The following is a 12,510-nucleotide window of genomic DNA, read 5'->3' as shown; positions in this document are numbered from 1 at the left end:
TTGTTTAAAATCCATCTGGCAAACTGATCTGCATGGGCAGGCTCCCAGACCTGCTCAAAGCCCTATTGTTGCTTACAATCAGACTGCACAACAAGGAACTGAAAAGACTGCTCCTCCCCCCTTCTCCCCCCCCCACAAGATATCCTTTCCCCCATCCCTCCCCCTCCAAACGGGCAGAGCAATCAAGGTGATGGTAGGTACTCTACATTAATTCCAATTATTTCCTACCTTTGGCTATTCCAATATTCCCTTATTTTTTCTAAACTAGTGCAGATTTTCTATTTTTAAAATAGATTTTAGGAATATAGGAATTGCTATGCTGGATCAGACCCATGGGCCATCTCATCGAATATCTTGTCTCCAACAGTGGCCCCCCCCACCAGATGCTTCAGCAGGTAGATAGTGAAAAATTAATTAGGTGTTATTCCTAAATTCTAATTAACTAACACTAAGAATAAAATTTAAATATTTTATGGAAGCGAGTCATAAGGCAACAAAATGTATAAAGCCATAGGTTTTCCTCATAGATAAAAATTACACTTATCTATAACTTTAATAGTTCAGCACTTGTACATTTACAAATATAAAAGCTATTCCATAAGAGCGTGTTGGTGTCTTATTCTGAAAATTGGGTGACAGGAAATACAGACTGAAGTCCATATTAAAGTAATTTTTGAACTAACATGAGAGATGACCTCAACCCATCACAAACGACCTCAACCCCACTAAAGAAAGTTAATCCTACCATTATTTTAGCCAATATGCCATCATCACTTGACTCCATGGTTACCACTGCTTTGTCTGTTTCGATTTCACATAATGCATCTCCTGCATTTACAGTTTCACCTGCAAAACAAGACATGATTTTAAAATACTGTAGAATAACTTCCTTTCAGAATTACTTAACCCTTGTTAAAATGGAGACATACTGAAATGTTCTTTGAAGCATGCATCTGGCTACCAGTTTTCCAGTATTGTAAGGATGGTTAAAAATGCAGTAAATAATATTGTACTTTGAGACTTCTGAATAAAAAGCATTGCTCTTTTGTAAAGTGTTAATGTCACTAATTACCCATGTTTGCGGTAAGTATTCAGATAGACAGAACAAAGAAGTAACTTGCCTTAGGTCACAATCAGTCAGGAGCACAGTCAAGAAGGCAACCCTGAAATCTTACGTGCCTTTGGCAGTAACTGCTAGCCATTGAGAAAATGGTGATGTAAGTATCTCTTAGTATAATACTGGTAACAAGCAGCATTGTCTTAAATTTTATATAAAATTTATATATATATATATATATATATATATATATATATAAAAAAGACAACATTGAATGTCTTTATATACACAAGCAAGTGATAGATAGATATACACAGAGAGAGAGAGAGAGAGAGAGGCAAGTGTTATTTTGAATTTAAAGCAAAGAGTTAAAAATGAAACTGTCCTCTGGGATGGACTTCACTCATCATTAAAGATATACAAATAAAACTTCAAGAAATAAAAAATATTCAGATGGCAAGTTTGTCAGTTTGTTTTCTCTCAGACTGTTATAAAATCCTGAACAAGCAAGACCTTTTAGAAATATACATCTTTTGTGAAATGAAAATATGTATGTGTTTTAGAAGTGGATCTGCATGAACTATACAAATCTACTGATTGGATCAAGTTATATTATGGTTTTCCTCTCCTTTTAAGCACATACATGTCTGCTATTGCATGATAACAGCCCTATGAGCCTGGATTGTTCTGACAGATGAATAATGACTGGATACCTGCCATTAAATGAAATTACAGTGGGAAACCTGGAGAGGATCCAGAATGTTTTGGCCTTAAAGCAGATAAAAATATGCTTTTCTTTACACAGCACTGGAGAAAAAGTTCAATTATGTATCAGGTTTGTAGGTACTGTATTTTTAATTAAAATGCAAAAAACACAGGCTTTAACACTTTCTGCAGCACAGTAAATGAAGTGACACTATTATATCTCTAATTTTAATTTCCACTTGCTCTCTGAAGTGCTTAAACCACAGAAAAATTACTTTGCCACCTACGATTTCTGCTTGTGTATGTGACATGTGCAGATCTTTGTCTTGATTATTTCTTGTATTGTGACTACTTGAAAGGGGATAGGGGAAAACAAAGAAAAAACTGCTATATGGTTTGGATGACCTTTGCAATAAGAAAACAGCAGCTGTATTCAAGCCTCGATTAAATAAATACTTCCCTGAGGTTCCACTGTGGGAACACTAAGGGGAGAAAAGATGGCCAATTTCTTTGTCCACTCAAATATATACAGGGAACTTAACACTTCATTATTTCATTTAAAAAAAAAATGAATCTACATTATGACACATTAAATTGCAACAGAAATTAGGAACTGGATGGCTCCTGGAGGGCTACTAAGCCTTTCAACTCTAATTCACAGTGATTTAGTTCTGTTATAACAAACCACATGAAATAACCATCTAACTTATACTACCTTAGACAGCTAGCTAGGTATTTACTAAATAAAACGGACTCGTTCCTCAGCTGTGCCAATTCTGTGCCCAGCACAGTTGAGGGGGCAAGTGACATCTTTATGCTTCCTCTCATTAGACTACAGCCGGTTGGTGGCCTACTCCAGGACCTGAGGCCACTTACAGCAGCCTTAAAGCAGTTTTGTGTTTAAATTTTACCTTACAGCAATAGCTCCAGCAGTACAGGATTGCCAAAGCACAACAGCGCTCCAGCAGTGTCCCCACCCTCTCAATGTCTCTCTTACCCTGGGGACCCAAAGCCTTCCAAGATGCTTAGGGATTCCCCTACACTGGGGACCCTCTGGGAAACTGGTAACGCTAACTTTTTCTGCCTCTGGGCCCCACCATAACAGCAGCCAGTGGCAGAGGATTTGACGTGATAACTATTTTTAGAAGTATGTTGCAATATAGCCTTTAGAAATCCCGGTCACTGGTTCAGTAACTCAGTTCATTGAATGGGAGTGTGATACCTCTCAGTGGGGGCTGCCAAATTCATGATACATCCTAGCAGGTGCCCAATTTGATGACAAGTACAACTCAAAAGATCAGCTTTCTGACTGGAAAGAATTGGAAAGCAGAGAGCTTTGCTGAAAATTCTGATTCCCAATGCTTTCTAATGGAAAAGCTGGTACTTGGTATCATAAAATTGTACCGATGGCTACTCTGTGTGAATAGTCATGTTCATTATAATTATTCAGACACTTTGAAAACCCTTGTTTTCAGTGGTTAGCTCCTTATTTTAGGGCAGTGGTTCCCAATCTGGGGTTTGTGAACCCCAGTGATAGGGGGTTCTTGGGAAAAAATTCCCTAATGGCGGACAGAGCTGTCCATGGGGACTTCCAAGAGCTAAGCAGATCAAAGCAAGCATATCTATCACAATGAGGAGATTTAAACATCAAGACTCCTTATACAAAATAGGAAGGGAGGTGGATATTTTTTTGCTGTTTTTAAAATTAAATAGGCTACTAGTGATGTTTTTAAATTATTATGAAGAACAAGTTTAAGCTTTGTTGTAACCTACATTGTTTGCCTGGACTGCTCAAGACCTGAATGCTTGTGTAGGAGGAACTTAGTTGGCTTCCTAAATACCTCCATGCTATTTCACATCTGCTACTCCTTGATGAAACATAGGAGCCAGAGGCGCCAGTTGGGGGGAGGGGGGGGCGCGATGAGGGTCACGTGCCACCCCCGCATCAGCACGCTCCCCGCCCCCAGGTCCCTCCCCTTTTTCTGGCAACCCCTGCAGATCCCCCCTGCTTTTCCAGCAGTGCCCCCCCAGGCCCCAGCCTGCATGGGGGCTTCACCCCCGCAACCCCTTTTTTCTATTGGCACCTCTGATAGGAGCCTTGTCTTAGAACAGGCTTAATCAAAAGTGATACAAGCTACAAAAGTGAGATCTTGGAAGAGTGTTGCTGTTTTCATAATGTAATAAAAATACTGTAAAGATAAATAATAATAGTGTGTAATAAGCATGTCATAAAAACAAATTTTGTATTTCCAAGATCACTGCTTTTATAATTTATGCTGAGGTAAGGGAGAAAATCCCTGGAAATATTCATTTTTAGGAGGGGGTTCACGAGACTTGACATTTTAGTGAAAGGGGTTCATGGTTGTTAAAGTTTGGGGACCACTGTATTAGATTGATTACTACTCTACTACACTGGCGTTTTCCTTCAAATTTAACTTGTGTCATATCCAACAGAGGTTCAGTAGCCTAGATGCAATAAGATGGTAATGTCAGCCCAGGTACTAGTGGACAGGTGTCCAAATCATAAGATTCAAATTGCACCCCTTGATGCATAAGGATTGACAATGGAGAACTCCCTTCTCTCAATCCCTAGAGGTGGTCCCTCTAGTCTAGAACACAGTTGAGTTATACTGTATGGGGAAGCATCCACTGATGCTGCCAATTTTATGTACCTGGCTCAGGATAATCAGAGGACTGTAGTCTCCAGGGCTGTCAATCTGTCATCTTTCACCAGTACTAAATTCATACATAATAAATATCTTTAGAATAAAAAACAGTTTTTAAGCAATGAACTTCATTACCCACAGGAACCAATAGAAAGCAGCATTAACAAAAAGGGGGAAATAGTGAAGCTGTCTATTAAATACAATGTGTTTTCTCCTGCTGAAGTGAAATCATTTGTCTCTACTGTGCAACTGTAAAAACAAATATTAGATATTTACACTTAAAGAGCAGAAACAGTGATGAGAAAAGTATTCTAGTGACCCCTGCTGGTTACATGGGGGAAAACCAACACATTTCCACATGCAACATAACAGGTTTACCTTTCCAATCTTGTGTCTTTCCATTTATTTTGAAACACGGTACGGTATAATGTTTATTTTTTCAGATATAAGATCAGTAAGACTAGATCTCTATTGGTGTCATTCAATCATATATATCAAGTCATTGCAGAATGAGTCATTTATGAGAATCACTTAGTGGTGGTAAATTTAGAAGCATACCCCACTTTCCTTTTTTCCTCTTTAAAAATCTAACTACCCATTTGCTTTAACCCTTATTACACTGCTATTTTCCAGACTGCCAGGCAAAAAAAAAAAATGTTTAGAACTAATTATTATCAAAGATGAACTAAACGAGCCCATGTATCACATTCAGATTTTTTAAAATGGAAAGATCTCATTGTATTCAAAATGTTAGACTAATTTGTCTTTGAGTCCAACCTTCAATTAAGAGCAATTAATATGCACAACTGATTTTCAGATACTTATCTAGGGAAGCATAATAGGGATTGAAATAGCTTTCTATAGCACACATGGAGGAATTGGCATAAGACCTTTATAATAAGAAATAACAGTTGTACAATGGTTTTAAAAGATTTTGGACTTTAAACTGTAGTTATAGACACAATATTCAAAAGTACGAACCTAATGTGCTGTAGAATATGGTCTCCTGGTTATCAGAAACTCGTTGTTAGTTATGTTACATCTACACGCTACAAGTACTAGAGTGGCACAGCACTCCTGTAGCACTGCACTGTAGTAGGGTTGCCAGGCGTCCAGTTTTCGACTAGAACACACGGTTGAAAAGGGACCCTGGAGGCTCCGGTCAGCACTGCTGATCGGGCCATTAAAAATCCAGTTGGTGGTGCAGCAGGGCTAAGCCAGGCTCTCTGCCTACTCTGAGTCCGTGCAGCTCCTGGAAGCAGCTAGCATGTCCCTGTGGACCCTAGGCACAGGGGCAACCAGGGAAGCTCCGTGCACTGCCCTGCCCTGCGCGCCAGTTCTGCAGCTCCCATTGGCCGGGAATCATGGCCAATGGGAGCGGCAGGGGCCACGCCTGCAGAGCTGCCTGGCCACCGTGCGCCCAGGAGCCAGACATGCTGGCCCTTCCAGGAGCCGCGTGGAGCCAGGGCAGGCAGGGAGCCAGCCTTAACCCTGCTGACCGCCAACTGGGAGCTGTCTGAGGCAAACACCACCCAACTGGAGCCCGAACACCCACCCGCACTCCAACCCCCTGCCCCAGACGGAACCCCCTCCCGTACCCTAACTCCCTCCTAGAGTCACACCCCAACCCAGCCCTGAGCCCCCTCCCTGAACCCATACCCTGCACTCCCCCTGCACCCCAACCCCTGCCCCAGCCTGGAACCCCCTCCTGCACCCCAAACATCTCATCTCTGGCCCCAACCCAGAGCCTGCACCTCCAGTCAGAGCTCTCATTCCCTCCCACACCCAAACCCCCTGCCCCAGCACAATGGAAGTGAGTGAGGGTGGGGAAGAGCGAGCGACGGAGGGAAGGGGTGAGTGGGGGGTGGCGCCTCAGAGAAGGGGCAGGGCAAGGGTGTTTGGTTTTGTGCAATTAGAAAGTTGGCAACCCTACAGTATAGACACTTGCTACAGCAACAGAAGGGGGTTTTCTATGACTGTAGTAAATCCACCCCCTTGAGAAGCAGTAGCTAGGTCAATTGAAGAATTTTTCCACCAACCTACAGAGGTCTATACCAGGGCTTAGGTCAGTTTAACTATGTCTTTGGGGGGTCTGAATTTTTCACACTCCTGAGCAACATAGCTAGATCGACCTAAGTTTTAGAGGTCTGCCAGGCCTTAGAGAAAGACAACTTCCGGGCTGTCGTCATTGTCTATCTGCAAATCATTAAACCTCACGGAGCTTCAATTTATCCATCAGTAAAATGGGCATAATTATACCTAACTCCCAAAAGCATTACTGTGAGGGTTAATGTTTGTCAAAACACTTGGCTCTTCTACAGTACCTCTGATCTGAAGTTCTCAAAGAATTTTGTCAAAAAACAAACTGAATTTTAACCTTGAATAAGAGTAATGATTTCTTAAGTGTAACTACATTTGGGAAAATATATAATGTTTGTATGTAGTTTGTACTTATATATAGTAATAGTACTTTCCACATAGTCAAAGCACAAACAAACATTAAGCATGCTGATACTATGGTAATAAGGGCCATGCAAGTTTGAACATTGGCCTGCTAAACCCAGGGTTGTGAGTTCAATCCTTGAGGGGGCCATTTAGGGATTTGGGGCAAAAAAAATCTGTCTGGGGATTGGTCTGCTTTGAGCAGGGGGTTGGACTAGATGACCTCCTGAGGTCCCTTCCAACCCTGACCTTCTATGATAAGTACCTAGCCTAATTTCTAAGTCATTTTCAATACTTCTATGAGGTACCCAGTCACCATAAATATTATCCCCACTTTCTAGAAAAGGATACTGATGCAGAAAAAAAATACTTAAAAAAATACACTCAAGACCACAGAAGAAGTCTGTATCAGAACTAGCATTAGACTTCAGGAGGTCTTCTCTCCCAGCTCTCTGCTCAGACTACACCCATCTCTAAAGTAAAACTAACAGTGATCTTTAGAGCCCAAGATATAATCTTACTGGTCCCTAAAGGCCAAGCAGGGCATAAAGGTACAACTGCAAACTTTATCGCTCCTAGTGGGCCATAAACATGTTGCTTTCCCTGGGCTCCATTATTAAATTTAAAATCCAGCCTTAACTTGAATTGTCATGGAATCTGGGACAAGAGAGCTAAAAAGAAACAGATTTTCTTGATGACCGAGTGCGAACCAATGATTCTTCTGATTCAACCTATGGAGCTAGAGCACCCTCATTTACAGCCAAGGCATGTGAAGATACAAAATACTGCAAAGGTCATTCATCTAGCAGAGCCAACACATTCTAATAAAGGTCAATTACTTTTCAGGTGACAGACCTCAGAGAGCAAGAGATAAACGAGTACCCAAAGTATCTTTTCACGCAAAGTAAATGGGTTTTGGAAATGAGTCTTTCCAGATTTAGAGATACATCTAGGCAACTTAAATTTGTTCAGTTTCCATTAGCTTTAAGAATAGACTGTCATTTAATTATTAAAATGTCAGCCCAGAATACCCACCATAACAGTTCCTTGTCTTTCATAATTTACTAGTAGGAAGAAACATAAGAATTCATACCAAATAGCTTGTAACTTTATATCAGTTCAGGGCTAGCTGCACCTTTGACACTGCTCTGGTCTGTCTCGGAGTACAGGCCAGCCAGGTTTAGGCCTTGAGGTTTGGGGTGAAACATGTGACTCTCCCACTCTTAGAACTGGGGTCCTGGGCTACAGCCCTGTGTGTACCACCTCTAATTACGCTTAATGGGTCCTGCAGGACTCTGTATCTGCAGTTCTTCCTTTTGGGAGCTGTGACCAGCAGTAAATACAATGAACCAAACAGCTTTCTTGAAACAAAGTATTGTTTAATCCTAACAGCAGGAACACAGCATAACAAGAGAAAGAATTTTGAAAGCAATAAACCAGTTTATACACATAACTATCTTAGGCTTATCTACACAGCAAGTTACTGTTCAGCAAGCCTGGGTATGAATCTATAGCTCACCAGCTTGCCACATAGCAACATCCTATGCAGCTGTTGCAGTGCAGTGAAAGCCCCAGAAGGCATCTTGGTGTACTACTACTTCAAAGTGTAATATGCCAAGAAACACTCCGGGACTTTCACTGAACTCTAGCAACGTCCATATAGACCATTACTGTGCAGCAAGCTGGTGAGTTGAAGATTCATAACCTGGCTTGCCATGTGGTAGCTTGCTGTGTACAAAAGCCCTTATTTAAGGAGTTAGGCAGGCCTATTTTACCCCCATTCTCCCAACCCTCTGTAGTCTGGGTTTCAGTCTGCTCCCCAACACTATCTGCTTAAGTCTCCCCCTTAACCATCTGACCTCCTCAAGAATGTGTCCGTCTCTTTAAATCCTTTGATTTCCCGCCCCCTCCCCAGAGTTGAGTCATTCCTGGAAAAAACAGTTTAGCAAGCCCAGTGGGGGGGCGGGGGGGGGGGGGATATGTCTATCCAGCACATTACAGCCAATGGCTCCAGCACTGTCCATTCAGTTTTTGCTGATAAATATTATCTGGGCTATTGCTCTCTTCCGCCTACCTGCAGGTAAACAGTCTCTTTGGTGAATTAACCCAGTTTAGTCACACGATGAAGCTCCTAGAAATAATCACACAGAACCATAGTATTCATAATCATAGACAGCTCCAAACCTAACACAAACACGTTGCCCCCCCCCAAAGCCATGAAGCCTGATTTTCAAAGGTGCTAAGCACCCACTACTGCAACTGAAATCAAAAGATGCTACAAGTATTTAGCACTTCTGGGGGAATAAATAAATCAAGCCCATAGCTTGAAAGGTCACAAGATGATAATTAGGACAACTAAGGCTTTGTCTACACTACACAGTTGTGTCAGCAAAAGGCAGCTTTTGTCGACAAACCAGTGGAGATGTTCACACTACAATGCTCCTCCCACCAACAAAACTCTTCTGCTTTGCCAGCAAAATAAAACCATTTTGACAAGAGGCGTAAAGCTTGTTCTGGCAAAGTTAGATCGACTCATCTACACTAACAAGTTCTGTCACCAAAAACTGCCTTTTGGCGACAAAACAGCAAGAGCGTACACACTATCAGGGCCACCAAGAGCGGGTTCAGGCACCGGTGAAAACAATTTTTTGGGCCCCCCCAGCAAGGGCAGACCGGCTAAACAGGGCCAACGAGGGGGGAAGCCGGGCCCCGGGCTCCCTTCTGGACCACCAGGCCCCAGTAATTTGTACCAGCTTTCCCCCCCACCCCCCGGTCAGCCCTGCACACTACAATGGGACTTTTGTCATGAAAAACGCTCAGTTTTGGTCACAAAAAACTTCCACCTCTACGAGAGACTTGTCTTTTCCCCTCCCTTCGTTGACGACAAAGAGCTAGAGTAGACACTGCTGATTATTTTGTCCACAGAACTGGCTTCTGCCAGTATCCCACAATGCCTGCCCTGATTGCTCTGCTCATTGTTTTGATCTCTGAAGTAACGGTGTGCTGCTTGTTTTAGGAACAAAGTGTGGTTAAGCAGCTCTATGTGGGTTTGAATGTGCGCTATCAACATCATACAGGGGGAAATTATAACTTCACCTACAGTGTTGTTGCATACATTTCACCAGGATATTACTGACCAGCAAGATATTACTTTTCAAATGATACCTCACAAGGCATATTTCGTACAAAGATTATTACAGTGGTGTATAGGGTGTGAATACAAGGGTGCATTGGGTCACACTGGGATACATGGTGCATTGCTCACACTGTCGATGATGGTGCCCCCAATGTTGACATGATCTGTCGACAGAGGGAGCAAGTGTGAGTACCCTTTGGCGATTTGTTTTGTCGACTTTCAGGTGTCGACATAAGTTTTGTCAACAAAACCTGGTTGTGTAGACAAGCCCTTGGTGTCAGTGTAGAGACTGCATTCATTATGTTGCCGTAACTGGCCTCCAGGAGGTATCCTACAATGCCCACTGTGACCACTCTGTTCACCGTTTTGAACTCTGCTGCCATGCATCCAGCTATACAAGCATGCATCCCTCCCCTTTCAAAGTCCCAGGAAATTTTGAAATTGCTCAGCATGCAGAGCTCACATAACTACTGCCCAGCTGAACTCGCCGGCTCTCAGCAACAAACACATTCTTGCCAGAACTACAGGGAAAGGGATGGATTTCCTTGGTCTTTGGGGAGAGAAGGCTGTGGGAGAACTCAGAGGGAATCAAGGAATCAAAAGATTAACACTGAATCCTGTTCTCCCTTGCACTAGTACCACAGTGGCAGGAAGGCAGGGCGGGCTGTTGCTGGGACAGAGGTGGGGGCCTCCTGCTGTGCTGTGAAGAGCCAGGGAGAGAGGTGGGGGCTGATGTAGGGGTGTCCTCCTCCCCCTGCCAGAGATGGCTGGGCTGCAGGTTACCAGAGCAGTTGAAAAGCAGCAAGCAATCTAGTTGGATGCTCATGGAACAATGGGATTGAGAAAGTGACGCTGTACCTGCCCCGTAAGGCACTGCAAACCCTTCCCAAAGCACCCTGCAGCCATTTGCATAGTGGGATAACTATCCACAATGCCCTTCTCTTGTGCTGCTATTGGGGATGCACTCCTCCCACACAAGAAGTCTAGTGTGGACATGCAACAGCAGTTTAATTCCAGTGGTGGCTGTATGTCAGCGTAACTTGTGTCAACAAAACTAGTGTAAACAAGGCCTAAGTGTTTAGCTTAATGATTCTAGTGTGCCAATGATGGGGTATATACCCACCCTTAAAGATTCAAATAAAGTTTAGTTAGTACAAACTAAAGTTTCACATTACATTGATAAGGAAATATTACCACATACAGAGGTTTCTTTCGCAAAACGCAGTCAAACTCAAATTGCTGTAAGAACTTGGGAATGTAATATCTGATTTCACAACGCCTCTGAAGTTATCTAGGATTTCGATATTGGTGAATCATCCCAAAAATCATTTGTGATATTTCATGAGAATCTAGTCATGTGTAGATTATTCATAATCTACAATATTACTTGTCCATTACTATTTTTTTAAAAAACACATACGCTCTCAGAAGCAGAGCGCGAAGATGCTTCTTGATTTGAGAGTCAAGAATGTATTTGCAAAAATACAAAATATGTTAACAGCGTAGCTTAGAGGTAGTTTTCAGACTGTGACTAGCGAACCGGTGGTCCATGGAACTTGTCCTTGATAGACAGCAGGAAGAAACATTTTTGAGAACCAGCAATTTGTGGATGGGGTATTCGGTAGAGAGTTGGCACCCAGTAAGTGATCCTGCTCTTACAAAATAGTCTACATAATGAGTTGGAGAACCAAAGCATAGCTCACTAAATATGTTATTTTAGATAATTGTCTCACCTTCCTTTTTTAACCATTTCACAATATTTCCTTCCTCCATTGTAGGAGACAGTGCAGGCATGAGTATTTTAAATGCAGGAATACCTGGAAAACAAGACACTGGAATTAACCACTAAAACCTTTGCTTATCACACAGTTAATACAGTTGAGATCTCTGAGAAAGGAAAGAAATGAGAATTAAAAGCAAAATGAGTGAATGGGCAAACAATCCAAGGAAATAAATAAAAATATCCACCCTTGTTCTGTAATTCATTAATGTTAATACATCTTACAAATCTTAACTTGTTCATTATTGTGCTACAGTATATATAGTATATATACTACTGAAAGAGAAAGTTATTATTTCTTTACAAGTGTACTTATGGAAGAATGCTTATTTATTCAACAGCGGAGATAAAACAAGATCTATTTTTTTCATCCTTTCCGGATACAATGTGGACCTTTTCTGCAAAGTGAAAATATTGTAACAAAGATTTAGTATGCTTGCAGGCTATAAAGATCTTGCACAGAAAGAAAATAGAGTTCATTTATTCCCCAAAGTCTCTGTAGAGCCACACCCAAGGGGTCATCATCCCTAAAGCACATGACTTGTAAAACTGAGTTGAAGTTATACATGGTTCATGCTCCCAGAAAGTCCGCAGTGCAGAAATATAAATAAATTTGCTCCTGCCTTCTATTCTTTAATTAGTTCTCTCTTGTTCCAAATCAGTCATAGAAACTGACCTGTCTTTGCTCTGGTACTTAAATTATTTAACTTTGGCATTACTCATT

At 41.8% G+C, this 12,510-nt stretch overlaps 1 protein-coding gene across 1 annotated transcript in view; it reads right to left on the bottom strand.

The window, feature by feature from the left end:
• PDHX (pyruvate dehydrogenase complex component X) overlaps positions 1 to 12,510 on the bottom strand; it is a 107,468-nt gene that overhangs the window by 83,201 nt on the left and 11,757 nt on the right. The window contains exons 2-3 of the mRNA XM_054026920.1: positions 11,740 to 11,823; positions 746 to 846 (exon numbers count right to left, since the gene is read on the bottom strand). Coding sequence (XP_053882895.1) covers positions 746 to 846; positions 11,740 to 11,823 — 185 coding nt within the window. The remainder of the gene's footprint in view (positions 1 to 745; positions 847 to 11,739; positions 11,824 to 12,510) is intronic.

Source organism: Malaclemys terrapin, chromosome 4, assembly GCF_027887155.1.
Source record: "Malaclemys terrapin pileata isolate rMalTer1 chromosome 4, rMalTer1.hap1, whole genome shotgun sequence".
Lineage (NCBI taxonomy): Eukaryota > Metazoa > Chordata > Testudines > Emydidae > Malaclemys > Malaclemys terrapin.
The sequence above is the reverse complement of the archived record's forward strand: the minus strand, read 5'-3'. Positions and strand labels throughout refer to the sequence as shown.